This window comes from Ictidomys tridecemlineatus, chromosome 8 (assembly GCF_052094955.1).
Source record: "Ictidomys tridecemlineatus isolate mIctTri1 chromosome 8, mIctTri1.hap1, whole genome shotgun sequence".
In the NCBI taxonomy this organism is placed as follows: domain Eukaryota; kingdom Metazoa; phylum Chordata; class Mammalia; order Rodentia; family Sciuridae; genus Ictidomys; species Ictidomys tridecemlineatus.
In genome coordinates, this window is record NC_135484.1 from 17,385,526 (window position 1) to 17,412,081 (window position 26,556).

General features: G+C 44.3%; 1 protein-coding gene across 5 annotated transcripts in view; it reads right to left on the bottom strand.

Moving 5' to 3' along the window:
* Sash1 (SAM and SH3 domain containing 1) overlaps window positions 1-26,556 on the bottom strand; it is a 170,902-nt gene that overhangs the window by 10,631 nt on the left and 133,715 nt on the right. For 3 of the 5 annotated variants that reach the window (XM_078018931.1, XM_021723893.3, XM_021723895.3), the window contains 9 exons: window positions 22,233-22,365; window positions 16,707-17,542; window positions 11,829-11,903; window positions 10,227-10,370; window positions 8,535-8,670; window positions 7,586-7,755; window positions 6,587-6,796; window positions 5,726-5,876; window positions 514-627 (listed from right to left, as the gene is read on the bottom strand). In XM_078018931.1, coding sequence (XP_077875057.1) covers window positions 514-627; window positions 5,726-5,876; window positions 6,587-6,796; window positions 7,586-7,755; window positions 8,535-8,670; window positions 10,227-10,370; window positions 11,829-11,903; window positions 16,707-17,542; window positions 22,233-22,365 — 1,969 coding nt within the window. The remainder of the gene's footprint in view (window positions 1-513; window positions 628-5,725; window positions 5,877-6,586; window positions 6,797-7,585; window positions 7,756-8,534; window positions 8,671-10,226; window positions 10,371-11,828; window positions 11,904-16,706; window positions 17,543-22,232; window positions 22,366-26,556) is intronic. The other 2 variants (XM_005321353.5, XM_013356911.4) reach the window with 1 other exon arrangement.

The following is a 26,556-nucleotide window of genomic DNA, read 5'->3' on the forward strand; positions in this document are numbered from 1 at the left end:
GCTGGAGTGTTTAAGAGGTGGCTGCTGGTGTGACCCTGATGTCTACCTGGTACACAGTTTTCCTTGTGGAAAAGTGTTCTTAATACTCACATGTCGGTTGTTGTTACGTAAGGGCTTAGGAGACACATGTTTTAGGTTTTACAGCTGCAGGTATTTTAGGTGAAATTCATAAACCTCTTACAGCAGCCAGAGGAAGACACGCAGAGGCCAACTGCAGACTAGCACGGGGAAGTGGATGGAAATGGAAAGTCGATTTCTAGGTTCATCTGGGTAAAAGAGTCCATCTTTTGGGACTGGGGTCATAGCTCAGTGGTAGAGCACTTGCCTAGCATGTGCGAGACACTGGGTTGGATCCTCAGCACCACATAAAAATAAATAAACAAGATAAAGTTATTGTGTCCATCTACAACTAAAATATTAAAACAGAAAAAAGAATTCATCTTTTGGAGACCATTCTACTTTTGAAATTGGAAACTTTCAAAACAGGTTCCTAGAGGTCTAGGTGGACGTTACCATGTTCCAGATTCTCGCTGCTCTCGTAGCAGCCCGAGTCTCGCGGGGAGCATCCACTCAGGCCCTGGCTGTCCATAAGCAGCTTCTCCTGGGACCCCGACTGGTCACTGTTACCTGGAGAAGGCAAACACATGACAAAGAATCACAAGGGGTGCAAACAGCAGAGGTCCCGATGTCAGGTCCCAGCTTTATCCTGTCACTGCCACGTGATTTTAAGCCTTAGACTTTAGAAGGGGGCAAATTATTTTAAGATACAAATGAATACATTTTTTCTCAAATAAAATATCAATTGCATGAAGACAAACCAGAGCAGGACTTTCGCAGTGCCTTTCGGGCTACCAAACAGAGGTAGACCCAAGGCCCTCGGGGGAGGGGAGCTACAGGGTGTGGTACTGGTGTGGGGGGAGCACTCCTGGTCCCCTCCAAGTGATGGCACCACTGGGGAAGAGCCGAGTGAAGGTGGGATTTGGACATGACCTTTTTAGAGACCCGTAAGGCAGGTACTTCAGGTTACTGACATTACCACCTCTCTGAATTTGGGGCCTATATAAAATTGTCAAATGAAATATCACTTTCTATTATTAGCGTCCAGGAGCACTCTTAGCCCTTGGTGACATGTGCTGGCTCTTGTATGATCTCATGAAGATGAAGGTTGGCCAGAGCGGGCAGAGACCCCTCAACTGAGAAAGCTGTTTTATTTTTGCTGCTTGGGATGAACTAGAGGGTTTCTTTTCTGTTTGGCCTTCTCCTTTGTCTGGGACCAGCATTTTCACTTTCTGGTCACAAAACAGAGATGCGGAACACTCAGGAAACCCTCGGATGTGGAAAGTGAGCGGAAGATGCTCTTCAGGTAGACAAGTGCAAGTTAAGCATCCTTGTTCTGAGGAACCCTTTTAAAGAGAAGCATCATTATTTGTCAATTAGACCTCAGTAAGCCTGGGGCGAGAGGCAAGAGGGGTGGGAGGCAAAGGAAGCATCAGCCGTCTCTGCTTAGGGACCTGTCGAGAGTAATTCCCATGGGAAATCACATGGGCGCCCAGCTCCCCAGTGGCATTACTGTGCACCTCCTGGAGAGGGCCCACGGAGCCTTATGTGGGACACTGAGGTTACAGCAGAGCATCATTGTAGCATGATGCGCAGTGTGTGCTCAGTCCCATAAAACAGAAGCCAAGAAAACATGTTCTACCTAAAATAGCTAGTTGCAATGACAAATGGCTTTAATTTATTTTCCTTTCTCTTCACCTCCCGCCCTCCTACCCCAACCACATACACAAAGAGAAATCAATAAGCCAGAAATATGATGCCTTTTCTCAGGTCATCAAAATAAAAATGCGGGGAGGCAGAGGGCTGCCATTCCACACATGTGCCAGCGGTTCCTACTGTCCCCTCGCCACTTTCTGCTTGCATTTCTCACAGGGAAAGCTTCTTAGATTAGAACCCCAAGTTAACAGTGCTAATAGTTAAATGATTAATGAAAAAATTAACAAGTTAGAAGCTCATGAAAATACTGACCCCCTCCCACACCCAAAGTCAGGACATTCTGGAGTGATGTCCTCATCACGTGGAATAGCCTGTGGATTTGGAGTGGCCTTTGTTCCAGCCTAGCATGTTATTTAGAAAAATGATACTTGTAAAATGATGGTTTTGAGCTCTCTGCTGCAATGCAGGGAGAGGAATGGGTGTCATCTGTCTCTGGTGGCAACAGTTCAGTGTACCACAGTGGCCAAAGCAGACTCCAGAGTGCTGACCAATGGAAATAAAAAAGAAAACATGTTCCCTGCCATTGCATGGGGATGCATGCTGGCTCTGCATTCCGGGGATCCCTGCCTCAGCAGACATATGAGGCTACTTGGACTTATTGCACAGAGGACAAGGATCCCTCCCCACACCTGAAACCATAGTCCAGGTTATAAAAGCCTGAGGCATACGGCCAGGGGCTAGAGTCACTGTCTTCCTCAGGGAGAAAAAGAACTGGATGGCTCTTCCATGCCCTGCAGAATCACACCCTTAATCTTCTCCCTCACTAACCAGCATTCATGCTGAAGTACAAAAAATGAGAAAGATGAGCTGGAACCCTGCAAATTCTCACCGTCAAATCAGACCAAGGGGCTGAAACCCTCTTTGGGTATGACCTGAAACTGGACCTGACGGGACTCTCCTTGGGCGAAAGTTCTCCCCACCTGAAACCAAATGTGCACATACATGCATGCACATGTACATACACCTCTGCAAGAACATGCTAAGGCACTTATGAAATCTTCAAATGTCAAGGGTGGTGGGCCACAGGGCATGCATAGTTGTTTGGAGAGCTGATAACTAGAGAAGGGAAAAGAAGAGAAATGGGATTCTTGGGTAAGGAGCAGTTTCAATGGACTTGTAGCATTATTTCTTAAGAAAATAAGGATTGAGGCAATATAGCAAAGTGTTACTTTTAGGTGAATTCAGGAAGTGCATGTGTATATATCTGTTTAACTTTTCTCTATACTGCATACTTGAAATAATTCCTAATTAAAATTCTTATGAAAATTATTGTTTTATTGAGCTATACACTTAAAAATGGTTGATGATAACCTTTATGCAGTATGTGTACTTTACCATAAATTAAAACTTTTTAAAAATTTAAGGGAGCTTTACCAGACACAAGAGAGTGTAAGGCAATTAGAGTCTTTCCCAAACGGAACACCATCTGAAGGCTGCCCTTCTGTATGCACTGGAAGACTCTGGACAGCTTTGATTTTCAAGCAGTGCTGAAGTTGTACTGATTGCTCTCGACAGAAGGCTGAGCTAGAAAACTTTCAAGATCCCTACGCATCTTCAAAGATCTCAATATCTTTATCTCTCAAGAGCACAAGAATTTAGTTTGAAAGAAACCTATTATCATATTCCTCTAAGTTATCAGTTACTTAGAAGGAATACTTCTTAAACATGATGAATTTAACTGCGTTGGAAGTAAAGTCCTGTAACCCCAGGATAAGCCTGAACCCAGCCTCTTGGCATTAATTGGTACCTCTGATCTCTCAGAGCCTTTGGTTCAGAACCAATAAAAGGAAATTCTACTATATGGTATGAGGGAAATTCCCAAACAACAAAACAACCTTGGTACAAATCTCAAGATCTGATTTTAGCTGGGCACAGTGGCACATGCCTGTAATCCCAGCAACTCAGGAGGCTGAGGCAGGAGGATTGCAAGTTCAAGACCAGCCTTAGCAATTTAGCAAGGTCCTAAGCAACTTAGTGAGACCCCATCTCAAAAATAAAAAGTAAAAAGGGCTGGTGACTCAGTGCTTAAGTCCCCCCTGGGTTCAGTTCCCAGTAACCACCCTCCCACTCCCCCCACAAAAAAAATCCTAGAACAATGAGTCTGAGCCAATGTGATATGAAAGAAACCAAGCACAGATCCCTGCCTTATACTCAGGATTTAGGGATACAGGAAGTGTAATAAATAGTATCCATAAACCAGCTGTTCTTCATGGACAAGGAAGAGCAAATGAGCTAAGTTATGGAGCAGATGGGGTTTAGGAAAACAGATGGTTTAATATTAACTCCTATTAATATAGCCGGTTGACTATACCAGTCACTGTCCCAGACCTGGCACACAACCTGGCCATCCACGCCAGGGTGTCTCCCACTCAAATACTATCAGAGACCTGGTTATATATTAATATTAAATATAAAATGTAATTTTCTACAAATCTATCCCTGAAGGCTGCTTATTTATTGAGGGTTTGGATGTCTATGCTCCTCTGTGCTATCAGTTAATTTAGAGTGAGCATCTTTTAAAGTGAAGTGAATTAAAATGCACTGACACACTTGCTTCCATGTCTCCTGGGTCTGATACCTCCTCAGCTGACCATGGGATTCCAGAACCCCACTGTGAGTTGAAAATACCATAAGCTGAGAATGGATTGAGAATACTGAACCTGGCGAACCTCCCAGCTTAGCAACGCGGGACACGGCCGTGTTGGTTGTTCACCCTCCTGATTGTGGGGCCTACTGGGTGTTGCAGGTTACTCCATTGCCCCACATCCTAACAGTATCAGACTGCAGATCAGTAGTCTGAGAAAACATCAGGATTCCAACTTTGAAGCACGGTTTCTACTGAATGGATATTACTTTTACATCCTCAGTTGGGGCCATCTGTAACATATAATTTCTTTTTCCACCATTAACCATAGTTTTGGTGTGTCTTTTAGCAATAGAAATGCTATTAGCTACTAATATTCCTGAAGCAGAGCCCTTGAAAGAAAATGTATTTGAATTCAATAACGGTAAAGGTTGCTCCCTGGGTGATGAATAATTTCAGGAATGTTTTTGATGTCAGACTGAAGAATAAAGAGCAAGATAAGATGAGGCTAATGGAGCAGGGGATCTGACGCATTCAGATAGACTCCATAAAAGCCACACGCTCACTGAATCCTGTTCACAGGCTGTTAAAATAAGCTGTCATTTATTTAAGTTGGGAATGCTCACACTACGTATTCACTTCAGACAGACATTGCCTCCTTCTTTAATGGAAACTGATGAATTTTACTTAGGCACTAACCAATCTATTCAATAAGAAAGCCATTTGTCACATGCTTTGAGAAATAATCGACCCTTAGCTCAGCAAGAAACTTCCAGTTGGCCAGACATTTTTGTACCCAGGGATCCTAATTACCTACTGAAGTCTGCACAGCACAACGGTACGGAAGGTGGAGACTACTGGTTTCTTAGAACTGCAAGTTCATTTTCCTAGACACTAGATATAGCACTGTCCTCAAATGTTCCTCAGAAATATGCCAGGGAAGGTATCATGGGTATATTAAGGTTTATTTATTTATTTATCCATTTGGGTATCAGGGAATGAACTCTGGGGCACTCGACCATTGAGCCACAAGGTTTTAGAGACAGGGTCTCACTGAGTCACTTAATGCCTTGCTATTGCTGAGGCTGGCTTTGAACTCATGATCCCCCCATCTCAGCCTCCCAAGTCGCTGGGATTGCAGGCATGTGCTACCGTGCCTGGCTTATATTGAGTTTTATCATGGGAATATCTGCCCTAGGGAATTGATGTCTTGGAGCTGCTTTGCACAATATGAAATCAACCTTGGCTCTGGAAAGATCAAGACCCATGCGTGACTTCAGGGATACCGAGAGCTTATGGAAGGTCTGCAGGGGACCAAAGATTGTGGCCGACCTACCAATGGCCACTTCAGTGTCTGGAGAGACTTACTGTCATATTCCTGCAATAGTTCCACGGCTGTCAAGAGGACAGCTCTGTGTTCTGGGTCCCTGATATTTAATTCATCCAAGTCTTCTTCCTCTAGGAGCTTGAAGGTATCCAAATCTTCATAGCCATTGAACAGGAAAGTGGGCATGTGCTCCTGTGTGACAGAAGGACCAAGGTGAGTCACAGCTCTGCCGCGTGATGCAGGACAACAACTAGCCTCAGACCCCTCAGCTCTTTTCCCATAGTCATTTTTTTATGCTAATCAAAAGAGTGATATCATCTGTAATGTACTGTGCCTGCCGGTTCTTCAGCTTAGTAGGCAGGCGGGATGTTTTCTTAATCATGGGCTAAGATGTACACAGCCGAGGAGGATGAATTCCACTTATTGGCATTATAATTGTGCCCTTGAAATAAACTAATTCCTTTATCACCAACCCACAGTGGAAAAGCCTCCTCCTTCATTTACAGAGATATGAGATCTAATTTAGTGAGCCCCAGGAATTTCTCAGGAGTAAGAAGGTTTGCAAGGAAGAAAAAGTCTCCACTGCAGAGCCCTCCTCCTAGATGCTGGGAGAATCATGGGAGGGGAGTTGCCTCCCGGCCCCAGGGAGCTGGCTGTGAGCAGGGCACCTAGGTTTTGGCTTACAGCACTTCCAGTAGCAAAAGTTTGATCTGGGACTTATGCTGTCACCCCAGCAGAGGTCAAGGGCAACATTTGAATACTGTCAGTGCCTTCTGTGAATGGGTACTTATCCTATTAATGGGTGACCCTTGTGGGACAATGTAGACCACCTGAAAGTACTCTTTCCTTTATCTGGGAGAAGGAAAAGGCAAGGTGGAGACATGCTACCAGAACTGACTGACCTTCAGGTTGATCCGGTCCAGCAGATCCTCCACCGACTTGGGCTGGGGCGGTCTGCCTTTTCTCCTCCTCCTGGTGGGGCGCTTGGGCTTTTCCTCTTCCTCATTGAGAACATCCACGTAGATGAACTTGAATGTGCCGACTTTGTTGTTCAACAGGCCCATCCAGGTACCCATGGGTGGCTTGCTGATGATATCAATGATATCCCCCTTCTGTGGCCCAGGGAACAAAGATCTTTCCATTAGGAACATTCCTAAGCATGGATCGTGAATCAGTCAGACCTGCCAGTCTTGCAGGTGGGAAAAGACTATGAGGGCAGAACCAGGTCCCCCGGGTCACCTTTCTAAGCACAGAACACAGAATGACTGGAAGTTTCCAAGAGGCCAGTCGGAGCACTTGGATGACACATGGGCCCCACCTCCCAGCCCTGCCTCCCTACTGCACTGCAGGCCAGCAGGGCCTGGGCTGTCTCCTGGTGCCCTCAGCCAGGCAGCCCTTGGCCCTCAGCTCTCTGAATATCCTCCCATTACCCGCAGGGCTCCTGCTTCTTGGAGAAAGAATCTCCTACCAGTCCTAAGCCAGTGGCCATCCTTGCCCTGTAATCACTTCATACAGTTCGTGGAACTCCACCTTTACATCCCACATAAATATCTCTATTTCCACAAGGCAAGCAGTAATCCGTCTTCAGATGGAAAAGCATAGAAAACCAGGGCCTGGGGGAGCCATTAGCATTCTAGAGGGCAGCTGGGGACAGGGGACAGAGGACAGGGGCCGGGTAGCAGGTGGGGATAACAGAGTGACTGACACAAGACCCTCTCTGCCTCGATTGCAGGCTGGTTCTCGTGTCATTTCACTACACAGGTGCCCGGGACACCAAGGTGGCCAAGACATCCTCTGGTCTGCACAGCAACATCCCAGGGTCAGAGGTATGGAGAAGAGAAAGCTCTTCAACGAGACAGAAGGGCCTGGGCTAGCTGCCCTGTGCCCAGGGAGAGGCCCACCTTGAGCTTGAGTGAATCTGTGTCATAGGGACTGGGGGTGAAGTCAGTGTGCACCCGGGCGCGCCCACAGAAGGGGCCCCGGTAGGGTGGCTCCTCATCATCCCCATCTTCCGACTTGACGCTCTCCCTGTTGCTGGTGGAGGAATCGGTGGTGCTGACTGTTTGGCCACCTGGGCAGGAAGAACAGGAAGAGGGAGGGTGAATCCAGATCCCCACGAAGTGAAGCTGAAAGGTCCTCAAGGCTTTGCAGATGCCCAGGAAGAGCGGTCATGTGCTACAGCCTTGGCAGGACCAGAACAGGAAAGTCCTGAGCTCTCTGGCTGTTCACATCAAGACCCTAGCTGGACAGCGGGCTCAGGACACATCATCCTCATGGCGGGAATCCAAGTGACCTGGAGACTCCCTGCTGGAGGACATTGTAGTGCTAGAAGTAGGCTTTGCCTTTAACACTGTGACCTCTCATGTGCACAGCACAGTGACTTTTTATCACATTTACAGATGAGGTAACAGAGTGGTCAAGTCACTTACCCCAGGGTAAGAAAGTGGTGGATTTAAAGCTCATCTCTTCCCCTTTACCATCTGGCTAACACCAACCACCCCTGGCCCTGCAGCAGCTGAGTGGTCTTCCCCAGCCCTCATTATTTTGTTGCTCATCTTCATGTGCTTTTCTTCCGGCTTATTCCTCTCCATTCTCTAGATCCTTCCCCTGAGACGCACTGCCGATGTTCCCCAAACAATATTAATCACTCACTCTTCTGCGTCCCTGCTGTACACCTGATATCAAACAAATGACTCCAAATCCAGGTATTTTGCAGATCTGGCTCTTTAACAGTACCCTAAGGGCAGGGCTTTGGTCTTACTTATCATTAACTTGCCTGAACTTGAGGTTCAATCAATGTCTGATGTTTTACTGCCAAGAAAATCACCCACAATTACAAACTGTACTTACTCATGGAGCTCTGCCCACTTAGAGAACTCCGAAGACTTTCTACAGATCCTCCGGCTTTGAGCTTGGGTTTGTCCATGTGCTCAGAGTCTGGCTGTACAGAAGCAGGGGAGCTGGGTGGGCCATCGAGGCCTGAGTCCTGAAATGGTTTCAATAAATACAAGTTTCATGAGTGGACAGGTTTTGTTTTGTAATTCTCAGCAATTTGTCAACTATCAATAAAATCCATTTTTACATTCATACTAGATTCTATGGTTAATATTCTCTTCCTTTTAAACCTATGTTCTTGCATAATTTTAAAGTTGTAAACCTGGTACTATTTAGTAAGCATTCAAAAGTTATTTTTCAAGTAAATATTCAGGTATAAATCTATCTTCCACATAGACAAAATATTTAAATAAAGGCTTAGGGACTCAGCATACTCAATAGTTCAGTAACAGACTGGACTTCAAATGTAGGTCGAATATAATCCTCTATTATTGCAGAGTATTATCAGAGGACATTTAATCTATTCTGAAGGGAAAGAGATAGATGGAAATGAAGAAAAGAAAGAAAGAAAAAAAGCATTCTCCTCGAAAAACAACTAGGCAGATTCTCATATTCCCATTTATATAAATCATTCAAATTGTCTAAGTAGTTAGCAACTTAACACCCAGATATATAGCAAAATATATGGTTTCGGTATTTAACAAAGTTACTACATTCCAAAAATCACTGGCACTCCCGCAGTGAGATCCACGGACACAAACTGAAGATGTACAGGCTCTGAATTCAAGTGGGGGCAGTGGGGGTGGGGATGGGGGCCCACCAATGGGTGCTGAGTAACTCAACAGGAAGATGCTTAGTGTTAAGCTCACTATGTCCACCAGGGGGCAGCAGCTGAGCAAAAATCTCTGTACTTCCAGCTGTTCTTTATTGGGTACACAAAGTGTCATTCCCCACCTATTTCAAGCAATCAGTTCATATACAGATACTTTAACAAGCTGCAGAATGAATACCACAAAGGTTCCATAGTGGGGGCTGGGGTGGTGCTTGGAAATCCAATGGTCAAAATTGCCTCAAGGCCCAGCTCTCCAAGTGTTCTTTGAACCATGCAATTAAGACAGACAATGATCACGTTTCTGACAGTGAAAATTTTTATAGAGCTAGGAAGAAAATCAATTCTGTGATCTCTTCACGGCTATAGATAGGCCCAGTTAGTAAAAGCATCCCCCCCCCCTTCTTCCCATGGAAGCCTCACATCTATCAAAGTCCCATAGCCAGGAAGCATTTTCTGAATTTCCTTTTCCGATTTGCTATGTGTTTCTAGAATAATCTATGCTATGTCTGGAAAGTCTGCTGTCCAGGTACACTTTTTGAGGTTGGACTCTGGTGAGAGCAATTTGTATTCAAGTTTGCAATGCTTATTACACAAAAGAATCATCTCTTCTTTACGTGGCTGTCTTTCCTCCTCTCTGGAGGCAGAAGGCAGGACCTGTGTTTCATATTTCCAGCATGTGGCACAGTGCATGGACAACCCTAAGTGCTGAATAAATGTTTTATGAATTGAGTGTCTACGTAAACAAAGCATGGTCCTATGGCAGGTTAGTGTCAAGGAATGCACACTTAGCACCATTTAAACATCTCAGAGGGCTCATACTCAGCTTCCTGGTTTTCAGCAAGACCCAAGGGGCTTTCTGCTGGGTGGCCACAGACCTGCTCAGAGACGGAGCTGCTGTATTTTTTAGACATTCTCTTCCTCATTGTTTCTTTCACTGATTTCACTTTTTTCCCAAGAGAGATGCGGGAGGCAGTGGGCGATTTGATGACTTCCTTGTACACAAAGTCTCCTTCTTTACCCTGTGAGACAAAACATAAATACTTTCAGTCTTGGAAAATGGAGCCCAGAAACAGGTTTTACTATTCAAACTATTTATTTATTTACTATTGATATTCTAGCTTTCAGGAAAGCACAGGCATTCCCTAGAATCTTGAAATTTTTCTTATGTTAACTCAGTCCTGTTATTTATCTTTTCAATTAGAAATTAAAACCTACTAGGAGGCTTTTTATTTGTTTAAAATGGGATGTGAGTCACTTTTTATTTTATTAAATCTTAGTACATTCTTCTCTGATTATGATTTTTTTCTATCATTTTAAACACACAGGGGAGCTCCATTTCATTAGTACAGAGGGATTTACATGAACCAATGCCCATGTAATCACAGCAGTGGGGGAGAAGGGAGGGATGATACTATAGGATCATGCTAGGAAAGTGCTACGGACACAGTAGTAGAAGCTCAGACATGAGAAATGCAACATCTGATTGGAGTTTTGTCACAGATGCTCCGTGTGGTCAATGCCTAGGAGTGCATAAATTTCCTTCCCTGAACAAATGGGATTGTGACCATCTCTCATTCTCTTTTTTTTTTTTGCATTAGAAAATAAACTTACTCCAAGAAAGAAAAGAAAAATACTTTCTCTCATTTTTAAGAAAGATTGACTACATAAAAAATTACTGGCATATGAATCAATACAATTGGATATCCAAATAAAATAGTTTTATCTTCCAGGAAATTCTCATTCTATATATCTCACAGATGGGAATTTTGGCTGATAATTGAGCACAACAAATATAAAGCTGACATTTTCATTTCATAGTTTCATTGCAATATACCTTAGGGACAAGCAAACTGTAGGTCAAACTTTAGGGGACAGAATTTTAATGCCACAGTGATGGCGTGGCCCTAGACCATGACCCACAGCATGTTCATGGAGCCAGTAAACCTTGGTGCTGAAGTGTTGGGCTTGCTTGGGTGCTAAGAAGACTGGGTTCGTTCTAGGGTACCCCACATCAGAAAGACCTAGGCTAAGTAGAGACCTTGGGGGGCCATGCTCTAAGCCACAGTCAGACTGCTCATTAGAAATGCCATCACCTACTGTCAGAACAGTCATGGGCCCCATTGAGTCTCACTACTTGTGTAGCTGTAGTTCTGTGCACCCGCAACTAGTGTAAAGAAAAGGTTTGTGGGTGCAAATGATGGGACCACAGAAGCCAGACTCATCTGGATTTGTTACTTGAGAAAAACGGGAAGCAAAGTCATTTAAGGAACTGAGCCCCTCTCAGGAAAGCCAGGGAGGCCAGAGGGGGGTGTCATCCCCTCTTCCGTGTGGACAGTGCAGTGCCTTGGAAATGGGTGCAGGAGGGCTTCTTTTCAAACATGCTTTGGGATACTGAGCAAAACCCAGGGTCCATTCTCAAACCCATCAACCACGTCCTGTGAGATCTAACCCTCGGCTTTCCTCTGGGGTCTACTCACCACGGGATCAGTGGCGTTACTGCCCACGTGCAGAGAACGATTTGTCAGGTCAAATCCTCCAAAACTGCAGGTTCTCTGTGGAAAGGAGGGGGCAGGGCAGGATAAACCAGTTATGCTAAGTCAGCTGAGCACCAGCCCACACACGTGCCTTCTGTGGGACATCTCTGAATCACAAATACGGCACGGGATGAAAAGAGGAAACAAGAAATGACGAGGAGAAAAAAAAAAAACACATGATTCATGTCATAAGAGAACTCCACTTACTTTGCCCTTCACACACCCTTGGCCCCCTGCCTGCACCCAAAGTCTAAATCCCCGAAACATGCAAAATACAATTGGATTTTTTTTTTTTAACAAAAAACTCTCCATAAATTTAGTGCTGTTAGGATTCCCTGATCTCAACATAGAACTTCCCCTTCCAATTCCCTCAACATCAGCTATGAACATCAGTGACAATAAAGGCATATCACTTAGTGGTCCCGGAAAACAGGTCTTTGCTGGGCTACTGGGAGCAGGCTTTCCTAAAAGGCTTGTTTTAAGTTTAAATGCTGAAAAGGGGAAGAGGGTTAGGTTTATGGTAGTCCAGACAGGCCAAAATTACTCATCAAGGCTTCCCTGTCCTAGCCAAAAACGCGGGTAACTTTCCCATCTAACTGCCCAGCTTAATTAATTCTAGCCCCTTTCTCACAGTGGATGAAGCAGAGGCGCACTTGCCCAGAGAGAGAAAGCCCGCTCCAGTGACTGTCTTGGACCACACTCTTTAATTTCAACAGGAAAAATGTTGATTTTATAAAAAAGGGTGAAAACTTTATCATCCTTTTTGTTAGTTTCAAACTTCTTGGAACTGGCTTATATTTCGGTGACTTAGTATTTCCAGAAATTAGGTCAAATTTCCGTTGTTTTTCTAGCAAAAGCCACTCAATAACCACTCCAGCTACCCCTATCCCCAAACACACTAATTTTTGTTGTAACTAATGAGTTTTTTTTTAAAGCAGTGAACAATAAAAGCTGAATAGTGGATTTGGGCTCCAATATTTTGTATTACCTGTTTCTTAGAAAACTCTAGTTAACAGCTATTAAATGGAAGAAATGAACAGGAAAGTACAATGCATCTTACAAACATTGCCTATTTAATATAAATGTATTTTAGCCATGTAAAATTTACTACACTGAGAAAACAGAAGCATCCTGGGAAGGAAAATGACTTGGTTTTTGAAATTGCACAGAGGAAGACTCAAATTCTGGTCTGGTCACTTACTTGCTATATGTCCACAGGTCAACTACTAGAACTCTCCAAGCTTTGAATTCTGCATTTAGTGAAATAATCTTTATATCACATATTTGAAGACCCCTAGCACACTGCCTGGCATGAAGCAGACCCTCTATGAATGCTGGTGTCCCCGGTTACTTCATTATGGCCATGCTGGGCACTTGGTAGCCTTTCCTAACCACTGTGATGCTGAAGTTCAGGCTTTGTCAATATCATATCATAAATCATACATAAATCATAAATCATAGCAATATCATCAATATGCAAATGAAGGGCTGGAGCTCCATTCTGGGCCTTACAATCTGAGAGCTCAATTGTAACACCAGAGCATGCCAGGAACAGGTCACAACAAGAGAGGTAGCTGTTGTGGCATAAGGCAGGGTAGAAAGAGCAAGGCATTTGGGGATAACTAATATTCAGGATGCCACAGAACAGTTTTTCTTCAGCAGAATCATTGCTGATAAAAAAAATCTACTACCAACTTGCTTTCCAGTGATGTAAATTTAATTTTGTTAAATATTAGTCAACCTGATTTCCTTTTTACTCAACTAGACTTCTGTGTAGTTCAAAAAAAGGAGAAAGAACTCTCTGTGCAAAGACAGCCACCAAATCATCCAACTGGGAAGTAGCACGATGATCATTTCTCAAAGCAAATTTTTTAACATTAACTTTCCTTTCTGGTTTATAATGCCACATCAGTTTTCTCATTTTTGCAAAGGCAGCGACTTCACTCAGTTCCTTTCCTGTGACTCAGGGTTTCACAGACACAGTATGGCGCCCAGATGCCTGATTACTTTATGGCTTTTGCACGTCCCTGCTCTAAATGACATCTCCTGCAACTCTGGAGCCCAGCACGTTATTTCTGATGCATATGAAATAACGGACAAAGAATTCATGTGGAAATGATGACTGCAGTAAATTAGAAGCTCATTTATGTTTTCTATACACCCGTTGTATGCATTTATGCCTAAAATAAAAAGCTGAAAGAATGGGCTGGATTGCTTCCCCAACCAACTAAAATTCCTCCCAGTGATACGCTGAGATATCTGAAACACTGCTGCTCTTATCAATGGAGAACTGACAAAAATATAACAATAAACATTGCTTGAATGAATCTCCAACTTCTTCTAATAAGATCAAGTAGTCCTTGAAGCAGCCCCCTTCAAAAGAGAAAATGAATTGTAAAGAGAATACAAGAAGAAAAATAAAACCATCTTTGACTTTGGCCATCTAAATAAAATTTAAGTGATTTTGTTTGGCTTATAATCTCTAGCATACATAATTATAAAACATTTTAGATAGATGCTTGGGATGAGGAGAGCTAGTCAATGGGATGGTCATGCAGTTGAAAACATGTTTTGGAGGCTGAATTTAAAATGGATAAAATTCCCAAATGTCATGCATGTCTGTTCTTCCAAACAAAAACTGAATGACCAAATAAAAAGGAAGACACGTGACCATTTCCAGTGAATACAAAGCATTACCATTTCCCTGAGGTTTCATCAAGCATATATGGCATTTTTGAAAGGCAAAAAAGATCAAGGCTAAAGATTAAAGGAAACTGTGCAACTCTAGGAAAAATGAAGGAAGTATATGGCAAGGAGAATGGAAGAGAACATTTCAAATGAAAGAAGCAAAGAAATAAGAATGATCCTTTACAAAAACAAAGCCCCAAGGCTGGGGGTGTAGCCCAACGACAGAGCGCCTGCCTAGCATGCACAAGGCTCTGGGTTCCATCTCCTGCAGGAAAAAGAAAAAAAAAACACCTTCTATAGTGAAAACACATATTCTCTCTTACATTCTCTGCATTAAAATGATCCAGTAGTTTCTCAAGTTTATAGCATTTTGAAAATACCCAGCTCAGACTGAAAATTGGGACAAAGATTACACAGCACCATCTTGGTGGGGGATGCTCAGAGACAAGCTAGCCCCGATGTTCATCCTCAAAGTCAGTGAAAATTGATCGTTGGCCCACAATGTTAATTAACACAAATCTCAGAAATATAACTTCTTGAGAGACAGACCTGATCAAGTTCTATTATTAATCTGGCAATAAATGAGAGGCTCATGAGCAACTCAAGCTGTTCAAACTGGATAAATTCTCAGTACTATATAATTAAAACTCATAAGAGATGAGTCATCAATTAATAAGTGGCTTTGTTCCTTTGAGGTTTTATATAAGTATATATAGAGTAATCACACACACACACATACACACACACACAAGAATTTTATAAAAGATCTGTGGGTCAGAGTAGACCAGAGGCTGAATGAGTGACAAAAGACAATTCTGTTATTTCAAAACAAAACCAACAAAAACTGTTGCCATGATGGAGAAAGAGCCAGAAGAAAAGCTTTTGCTACAAGACTAATAGTATTAAAAGTGTTGCAAGAAGCATACAAATGTGAAAAGATAGAAAATAAGATCTAGGAAGAAAGTCAATGCATGTGAGAAGAGTTGGAAAACCCAAGGGTGAGGAAGGATCCAAGATCCTTTCAGAACAGAGAAGGTCATTTTAAGGATGGCATTGACCAATCAGTCTTCATTTTCACAAAAGCAGAACTTGACTGAATGAATTTAAATTACAGTAATCGTCTGGGGAAGAACGTCCTATTCATGAATGTGAAGGAACCCTGGGAAAAGCCACCATCGAAGCATATCCTGCTGTAAAGGTTCTTTCAGACCTTTCAAAGGGGCCCGGAGCCAACAGCCCGGGTGGATTAAGCAAGGTGCCAGAGGACAGCAGTGCCAGTTCCTCCTCCCTCCGTGCCATTTCACATGGGCCATTGTGCAAGCTCAAAGTGAGGTGGTAATTCCAGGGAAAAAAATATCTATATTCTGAAGTTCAAAGTAATTCATGCCCAGAAAATAAATTGTACTAGGTCTCTCTGACCTTTCAGTGTTAAACTTGAAAAAACATTTTATTATTTGGACTCGATTCCTCATTATGTACGGAAGAGTCCATGTGGCATTAGAAGGCTTTACCAAACGTCAGTTCCTCTGTTTAACAAGATAAGAATGCTAAATCGACTTGAGTAAAGCAAAAGTGCTCAAATTCATTTTTTCCCCTGTTGGACTTCAGAACTCACCACCCGCACCTACAAATAAGAGAGATGGGCTTCATAGCGGTTTCCCATCGCCAATGGGTGGGCTGTGTTGATGGCAAAATTTCCAGGAGCCCGTGCCTATTGTTTTCATGAACTGAAAGAGTCAGCCTGCCTTTCCGAGGGCCAACTGCCCTTGTGTTTTGAATCAGTTTCTTTGAGGTCAAGTGACCTGATGGCTGGGGATCAGGAAGGCCACTCCTACAAGGCCGCCGGGCCCCACCCCTGTACCCTGCATGCCCTTCTGGGCATCAGCCTCAGGACTGCATTTTAATGAAACATCCAACAGCTTCCCTTGGGCCACCGGAGAAATGGAAAGGGAGAAGAAAGCCAGGAGGGACCGAGAGCCATTTAGGAACTGGAGGTGATGGAGTGATGGACTCTGAAGGAAGGAGGGGAAGAGAAGGGGAAGAAGCCAGTCTCCAGAAAAAGAGAGGCCATACTGCCTGACTGCACCTCACGGAAATGACAAGGCCGTCCTCACGACCGCCGTGGAGACTCACAGACTTCTGGTGGATTCTCAAGAGAACCCTCTTAGTACAGCGGTCCACTGTGGCTGCCCACTTGCGCTTGGCCTCCTCCTCCTCCTCCAGCAAGCACCGCCTCAGGTCCTGCTTCTCGGCCTTGCTCAGGGTCCTGTCTGAGGCGGGCCGCACTAGCTGGGTCAGGTTCAGGTGGCTGTACAGGCTCCGCTCCACCACGTAGGTGACATTGAACTCGCTGACCGAGGCGCGCGCGCGCACCCTTCTGCCGGGGAAGCCGCAGCCGCCGCCCGCTTTGGGCTTGGGCCGCGGCAGCTGCAGGTCGCAGGTGGTGCCGTTCACGCCTCGTCGGGAGGGACGCTGGCAGAGAAAAGCTCTGGAACAGGAATAATTAGTATCCGTCTTCTTCAAGCGGATCTGCCTGCGGACACTCTGAACCTCCTCTAGGGACACCAGGAAGTGGTGGCGGCGGCGGTGGCTGTCATAGAAGAAAACACCGTCCGTACTTACCCCGTGGCTCAGGGACCCCAGGCCCTTCTTCATCTCCCCCTCGGTGAGGGAGCGCGACACTTTCTGGGCTTTTTCTTCCTCGGGATAGGAGAAGAACGTCCCCATCTTCTTGGGGGGCTTAATCAGGCCCCGACCCTCTCCTTTGCTGAAGGTTTTGACCAGCTTCCGGCCAGCTCCCCAGGTGTCCAGGCTGCTGGACGACGGGGACGTGGTGATCGAGTCCGAGTCATCTTCAGGAGGCTTCTCCGGAGAGCCATCGAAGAAAAAAGGCTTCTTGTGCACTCCAGAGTACAGGGCGGACCTTTCATCCAGGCCCGGGGAGCTCTCCAGCGCATGCTCCTCCCCACCTGGAGGGAAACCAGCACAGCCCCTGAGACCAAGCCTCTGCTTCCCCCCACGAGCTGTCCTTCCCCTCCCTCCCTCCCTCCCTCCCACAAGCTAGGTCCACAGTGATCCGCAGTGATCACAGCTCTCCCTGCCCATACCATGACTCTTCATAACCCCCCCCACACACACACTTTAAATATGCATATAACAAAGAGAAATGATCACACCGTGCAAACGTGTGGCTTCATACGAGCCTACTGTTAAAGGTGGGGATGTGTTTGCTTCTCCTTCTCTAAGAAATTCTGTAGACCAAACATCGTCACGGATCTACTAAAAATGCCCTTTGCAAAATCCAAGCCGATCATTATCATGACACACTTTCCCATCTCTAGACAATCACCCCCGCCCCCCAGGTTAAGGGCAACCCTCAGAAGGTGGGAATCAGCCTTTCCCCCTTCTGAAAGGCCCTCCTTTACGTTGGCTCTGATGGCTTTTTATAGTTGGAGCCTGATGAATGCCAGGTGGCTGACAGTGATTTTTTTTTTCTTTTATGGGTACAGATTGCCATTTAAGTGATTAAATCTCCAAGAAATTTGGGGTGGGGAAACACCCCCAAGGGTGATATCTTGCAAATGTGGTTGAAAAATGGTCTTCAGCTGACTGGCCGAACACAAAAAGTTAGGGAACTGGATGATCCCAGCCAGATATTCCCATCCACTCAGACCCTGCTGAAGCAGGGCATTTAAGGGCCCTGACACGCAGGCAGCTCTAGCGAGTGTTCCACTTTGTCTAAAGGATTCCAGCCCATGAAGCCCTCGCTGGAGCCAGGTAGCAAGCCAAGCCCTCTGGAGCCCAGTGGAAAGGCTTGGACTTGCTGGCAGGAAAGCCGAGTTCTTTTCTGCATGTGTTATGTGAACAGATGTGAGGAAAGAAGTAGGTCAAGCTGTGGGTGTAGCGATCCCAACTGGCTGTGTCCCTCGAATTATAAGGAAATGCTGGAGCTTTGCAGCTTTCTGCCAGCTGAATAATGAACAGGAAAAAATACAAAGTTCCTTGGAACAGAAGGACAGCATTAAATATGCCAGCTGGGATGAGGGTGCTAGTGCCTAGTTAAATGTCAAGAGAAAAAGGGACAGGAATGCTCCCTTAGAGAGAGAGAGAGAGAGAGAGAGAGAGAGAGAGAGAGAGAGAGAGAGAGACACAGAGGTGTGTGATCAGAATGGTACCAATCCTTTCAAATTCTAAAAACTGCTACTTTTCCCAATTGATGGTAATTATTGTTACAAACATACAAGGAAGAAAAAAAACAACTGCTATTAATCTTATCCAAAATGGACTTTGTGTTCACATTCAGGAGATGGTGGTAGAGAAAGGAGGGAAGCGAGGAAGGAGACTAAACTATGTCTAGCACAAAGTTCACTGAAGAGTTGTTCAGGGATCTTTTAGGGAAACTTAAAGAAACATCTGAGCCAGGTCTGCAGGCACAGCCTGGTGACAGAGAGCGCAACAGAGAACTGTTTCAAAGAACCCAAGCCTGGGTGTAGTTTTGGTAAAGCCCAGGTGTCTCAGGATATGCAGAAGCTCTCAGCAACCTACAGGAGATTGGGGGAGACCAGGTTGGTCTAACCTGGATTTTTGAAGGACCTGTCACTCAGCAGTGGTCTGAACATTTTCTGGACTGGGTTTAAGGTTGTCATCAGAAATTCCAATACTTGTGTGTCACAGTTGAGTCTGGTACCAGCTGGAGCACACATGACATGTGTGGCTCTATGTTTTGGGTTCTGGAGAGTCGGAGCCTGGTAAGAACTTGGGAGGAAATGTGGCAAATCCTCTGAAGAGGCTGCGTCCTGTGCTTGCGCTGAGTGCAGGCCATGTGCAATGCAGACTCTGGGCAGCCTGAACTCCCAGCCTTGACTTGGACTCCTTGGAGTTAGAGCATTACTTCTCTATCCTGCTCTGACTTAAAGGTACAAGTGTCTTCTTGGCAGAATGACACTCGAGTGAATATGGAAAGGAGATTTTTTTTTTTTTTAGTTGGACACAATACCTTTATTTTATTAATTTATTTTTATGTGGTGCTGAGGATCGAACCCAGTGCCTCGCATGTGCTAGGTGAGCGCACTACCATGGAGCCACAACCCCAGCCCTGGAAAGAAGATTTTGACAGGAGGATATGGGGTAACTTAACACCAAGGACACAGCTTTGTGCTCTGGATTCTGGCTCCAGTTCTGCCACTCACCAGCTCCATGACCTTGGATGATTACTTTTGTGTAATAGTGCCTACCTATCTTTACATAGTATCCCCAACACGGATGTTGTGAGGATAACATTTAAAGAAAAGAGACACATGAAGCTAATTTTGAAGCTGGACAGGAGGAATGTCAGTTCTATGGACAAGACAGTAGCCACTGTGGCCTGTGTTAAATACTGTCCGAGGCCAGGCATGCCAGGATATGGACTCCACACTCAAGTTAGGCGGGGGAAACTGAGTGAAGAGCTATTAACTGTTCTGGCTTTTGAGTGGAGACACTGAGGAGTCAGGCTGCCTGGACTCAATTCGGGACCTTTTGCTGTCTGGCTGAGTGGGAGACCTTCAGTAAATTACTTAGCCTTTTTGTGTCTCAGTTTCCTTATTTGTCAAATGAGGATGGCACACGTACCTGCCTCTGGTGGGTAGTCTAAGATGACATATTAAAAGACAACATAAAATGGAAAGTGCTGGGCACATAGAATGCTCTTGGTGAAGGACAGTTATTGTTCAGACAACTTAGGCATGCAGGGAAACAGTGACAGGATCAGCTCTCTGAGTCCAAAGGTTTTGAAGAAGAGGGGTTATAAGGAACATGGGTCCTAAATTCTTTGGCCAAAGAGGCCTCAGAGAGTCCCATCATGCCAGTGCTAGAGGGAGTTCCAGAGCAGCAGGGGGGTTGGGGACAGCCAAAGCAGACACTCGGAGCACCACACACACCTGGGGCCTCTCTGGGTGATATGGACAAGCCGTGGGACTTACAACTTAAGCTCATCCATCTATCTTCCATCTGTGAAGCCTCGTTCATACCCAGCGGTCCGTGCAGTGATTATTTTTTACCCTCTAGTTACAAATCTTTGGATGTTATTTTCCCTTTTTTTTCAGTGAGGCTGCTCAGAGATAGCTGAATTGATTTATTCTGGCATAAATATACAAAGCAAGGCATCTCTGTATGTTTAAAATGGTACTCTAGTGTGAAGGCTGCCCCAAGACACTTGACTGTTACACACGAAGGGCCTCTAGGGTGGTAGGCCCAGTGTTGGGTACTTCATCCATTTTATTTATGGATAAAGCCCCACCCATTTGTTATAGCTAAAATTTGACTTTGGCAAGTATGCATGAAGCTTGTTTTAAAATGTGCCCTCAGAATTACACTTGGAAACTCCATATGGTTATCCCAACAGTACCAAGCAGTGCTTCTGTGTGCTTCCACAGGACCTACCATGGCCTGAGGAACCAGAGCTGACAGCCAGGATTGAAACATTCAAAACTCAACATTTTCCTCAAATGTAAACAGAATTACTGTGCAAAAAAGACACCCAGATGCAACCCTGGAATCAAAGACAACTCCAAGTTTATAAAACCAGCCATAAAGCTGATGTCTCTCCCACTGGCTCCCCTCTTCTCCTTCTAACCTCCATTCTTCCACAGGATCCCCCTCCTCCTCAGTACTATTTTAGATGATTTAAACCCACAAATAATAACAAAAAAAATTAAAAAGCATCAGTAATAACAAACTCTTATCTCTGCAAATAAGGGGAAATACAGTTCCCTACATGGCTTGATTTTATTTACATAGAACAAGAAGGCCTCTACGATCATAGTTTTGAAACCTACATGTTAAAATTTTGAAATTCCTCATCATGTAGATGTGACATTTTAACAAGTGATGTGGGCCTTTTTGTTTGTTTGTTTGTTTACTATCATTTTCAAATAAGAAATTCTTTTATTTGTTCTTTTTTGGGGAGAATTTTACAAGATGCTGCAAATGCATATTACTAAAAAGGGAGAATTTGAAGAAGGCTGAGATTTAAACTGTCGTAATTGCAATCCAAAGGTTAACTGTTCAGGACAGTAAAGCCCAGCTGGGCTCTCTCTTGACGTTACGGCTTCATCTTAGCAGTCTGTAATACTGCTCTTAAAGATCCCCTCAGAACTGAAGGTCCTTAAAACCCTATTTCAATTGAGACTTGAGATTGTTTACCAGAGTACAAACCACCCCTCAGAGATTCAAAGGGATATTAAGTGCCTGGATGGTTAGATGTTTGTTCAAGACACATGTACTATCTGTCATATTTGGGCTAAAATCACTGAGCAAGAACTACAAACCTTTTTGGAAGTAGAGGCTCATGCTAAGAAGTTGCGAGGTTTATATAAAATGGTGCAGACTCGTAATTAAAGCTATACCACACTTGAGAGAAATTTCACTGTCACATAATGCCATCTCCCATGTTTGTCACGTTTAAATGACTGAGCCCCTGAGATACTCAACCCAGGGCTCAGGGCTCCTGCCTTCCACAACAGGGAGAGCATCCCCCTGCTAATGAGCAGACTCGATTCCGTCAGCCTTGGGCCAGAGCTCAAATCCATTTTCCACTTGAAATCATACTGTTTCTACTGAAAAACTGACCCCAAGTGACTTCTTTGGGAATAACCAGGGTGGAGTTGGCTGCTTTTTTACCTTCAGTGCTGGGCTTTTTCATATCTTCCACCCTGATTAGTTTCTTTCTGACTCTGCGAGTGGAGTTGACCAGCTTGTGTAACCTCTTAAACTTCACCGACTCCTCGGTCTCATCATCCGATTGTTCTCTTGACTGGCAAAGAAACAGAGGAAAAAATTAATCAGATAATTGCTCCAGAGCCTTGCTCTTGCATCTGGGTAGAGCTGGCCTTCCTATTACCGGGCACCTGGGCAGTTCTGCGCCCAAACTTGGGGCACCAACAGATTTGCCCCATAGGTTTACACAGCAGCACGTACCATCTTAAGGTCTAATTTGGAGTAGAATTAAGTCCTGGGCATGAAGCACACACACACATCCTTGCCCTTGAATGGCACACAGGACATTTATCTCATCAGACTAGTTCCCTGTCTCTAAAAGAGACAGGACCTCTCAGGCAGGACTCTCTCCGAGCTGGCCCTATAATTCCAGTTACACTGCTGCGGTTTGGGCCGGGCTCTCCTCTGTCTGGCCCATCAGGACTTGCTGTTGAACGTGGTCATCAACTACTTCTCCAAACCAAAATTCTGTTGACTTTTTCCAGTCCTCCCCCGAAAATCAAAAACAGCAGGCAGGAAAGGGGAAGCAGTGCAGAACCTCCTCCTGTCCGATCTGTCAGGACGGATGCCACATCATAGCCATTCCTTCCGCCTCCCGGCTCTTTCGGGGGGCTCACAAGTCGAGGATGAGGACAGCCTGCATTCCTCCAAGGGAGGCAAGGGAAAGAGCTGACCTTTTCCGCCATAGAGTCCAGTCCATATTCCCCAGCATCCCATCCTGCCTTGCAGAGATCCAAGTATGTTCTGGCCCAGCTGTTTTCCCTCAAGTATCAAACATTACAGAGAGAGAGAGAGAGAGAGAGAGAGAGAGAGAGAGAGAGAGAGAGAGAGAGAGAGAGAGAGAGAGAGAGAATTCTCTCTCTGCAGCAGTGACCCAGGCTAAAAACAATCCTTTCCTTGTGAACAAAATGAGGGTTTCATTTCCAAGTCGGCTCCAACATTCAATATGCAGCTTCCTCTGCTGTATCTATTCAAAATGAGGAAAAGCCAAAGAAGTTTCCCACTAACAGTGTGCTGCACGGGCCGGTGCTTGGGCTGTGCTGGGAGCTCAGCCTCAGCACACCCTGGAGACCAGCGAGCATCCAGCTAATCCTGCACATCCTGACAACAGCCTTCCCTCCACGTCCTCAAACCCGGTTCACCAAATGGTCGAAATGACTCAAACCGAAAAACAAAACAAAAACAAACCACATATCTGAATGCAATGTGAATGAGGGGACTTTTAGCCTAAGAAAAGCTCTCATGAATCCCAATTTTATAGACGATGAGATAGGGAAGCAGGAGTTAGCAGGGGACAGCTAACTCTTGTTAGGGAAGATTCCATTAATGACTGAGGCATAACAACAGTGCAGGCTGTTAAGAGCACAAATATTTTCTTGGCACTCTGGCCCTCTCTATGGGATAAACACCACCACTTTCCTGGCCTTGGTCCGTCCCTGGAGCTCACAGCATAGCGTCACGGTACTTTCTCCCTCCTGACCACTAATGATTAATTATCATAAACCTATCAGCAAGTCATTAAGAGAGGGTACTGTTCAATCTTCCCTTTTGTGAGGTTTATCAACATCTATGTCCAATTTCTCCCAAATTCCTAGATAAAACAGCATGTATAGGTTTCAAAAATTAAAGTTCACTCCTGGTTACCTGGCCCAGAAGATTGGAAAGTGGATCCCCAGGTAACTGAGAAGGTTGGTTATGTTGGATGCTGACAATTAGGCTTGGTACATTAGGCTAAAACTTAAGAGGTAAAAAACTAAAATAATACATGTAACCAAATACATATTTATACCGTCATATTTGAATTTCAGTTTTACTTGGTCGAAACATTGATGTGTGATGAAATGGGTCAGAGTGGTCAACCAGAGGAATGAGAACCCGGGGAACCCTTGCTCTGGGTAATTGGCACCTGAAGAGCCCAGGGTACATGGAATCACGCAGAAACATGTGACAACATTGTGCCTGGTGATGCAGCTTGAACGCCAAGCAATTCCAGCAGAAGCGGCAACTGTGCATGACACAAAGTCTCTGAACATACCCACGAGAGAAGCCCAGGACATGTTGTCAACCCTCGCCTTAAAAATACTGGAATCAGTTGAAAATGAAATAAGCAGAGGGTGCTCGTGATCAAGATACAGGAAGCTGTATTACCTGCCCCAAATCTGTAACTAACACAGAGGTTGCACCTGGCTGTTGGTTGTTTGAGTTGGTGGTTTGTATGAATGAATGGATGGAGCATATGAGGAAGTGAAAAAAAAATGGGATACAGAAATTAGTAATACAGAATCCGTAGTCTGCAAAGACATAAATCATCTGCGGGGGAGACGCTTTAGACAGAACCTTCCAGGGAGAAATCTAAACAGTTCCACCAGGACAACAGACATCCAGGCAATGCCCGCCACCAAGCCCCACTCTCCCCTGCCCAGATCCACTGTGGTGAGAAAGAACATAGTCCAGGTACTTAGTTAATTGCTTTCACATGCTCCATTCACTTTTGGAGAAATGTAAGCTCTTTAGAACATTGAAATGATGCTTTTCTATTTTTCTGAAGAAGAAGAACAAGGTGGTAATTTTGGAGGTGCTTGCCATTGAGAAATCACAAACCATGGCAACTATCAATTTCCTTTGCATTATCATGTTTTGGACTTGACAAGATTGATGCAGCAAAATTTGTATGAAGAAGAATGTAAGCTAAAACTCAAATCATTCAAGAAATACATATAGTATGTTTTCTCTTTAAATAAGAAATTTCCTCTTAAGTCAGCCTGTAAGTTCAAGGATGCTTTTGATGGATGGAGACTCGCATCCTCCTGAATTCTCAGGAAAAATGTTGTGACACATTTTAACATAAAGATTTTGTAAAAAGCTGCATTTCTCCTAAACTGGGCAGTGAAGCATGAATGCTTCATGTAATGTTTCTCTTTTCAAATAACCATGTGCCACTTCTCAGCTGCTGAAAATAGGTATCATACATACATTTTGTTTTTATTTAGAAAATATACTATCCAGGATAGGAGTTTCAGAATGTTTTAAATTAAGAAACACAAAATAAATATATATGTATATAAATTTTAAATTAAAATGTTATAAATAAATATTAAAAATAAATATTCCCACCTGAAGAAACTTTGTGAAAGATAAAGGAAATCTGCACGTATATAAGATAAATGATTCTAAGGAACAGGATAGGAACAACAGATTTTAAATAAACCAAAGTGAAAAAAATATTCACACATATTCAACCGTGAGATGGTAGTATCTCCTTTCCCTGAGTCAGAGTTTACTAAAGTTTACTAAAAGAAATTTTAATTTTATCACCAATAAACAAGAGCGGGGACTCAGCCGTCTATATACCTCCCCACCCCAAACCTTCAAGAGAAAAAGGCATCTTATTCCACCCAAAGGATGTGGGATAAAAGTGGCTTCGCAGTATTGTAAATAGAAACATTTGATTTCTAGCCTCTCTACTGCAGATTTTTCCACCACAAAGCCCATATGGCTCAACTTTTAATTACTTTGGCTAATGCTATATGTAGTAATTCTGTGGTGAATGCTTAAGTGTTTCATTTCTGGTTTCCATAGCAACATTACATCAGATTGCAGACAGCTGGCTCCACAGTTTTTAACCATAACAAATTGACCAAGCCAAGGCACCAAACTATAGCTGCTTTAAAGAGATAGTACACCATTTGGCTGCCAGGACTCTGAATGGGGAACCTTTGGGGCCATTTGGCTGGAGAAGGAGGGTGGAGCCTCCTTCCTCCCCAGCTCCTTTTGGAACAAGTGCATCCTTGACACATCTGCGATGTTCTAATGGGAAAGCCATGGAGCCAGCGTGGAGAACTTTTATAACACAGCTACATGCAGGATGATCAGAAAAGGGAAACAAAATTAATCACATCTGTAACTAGGGAAGATTTACTGCTGAGAGGAAGCCTGTCACTGCCGCTGAAACATACTTCACTGGACCCTACGACAAACGCTTCTCGAAACTATGATTGTGGAATAAATGCTTCCACAAAGCCACATGGCACAGGAGAAATCAATGTTAAACCAGACTTGCTAGGAACTACTAGATCCTTCCAGGGACCACTGGAGACCATGCTGAGCACAGGATTATAAACCCTGCCCTTTCCAGACTCATTGGCTCAGCTTGCCTCCCCTGCTCCAAACCCGCAACCCGCTGTCACAATTAACACCCAGGCTAAGTCAACTTATCTCCCCTAGTGCC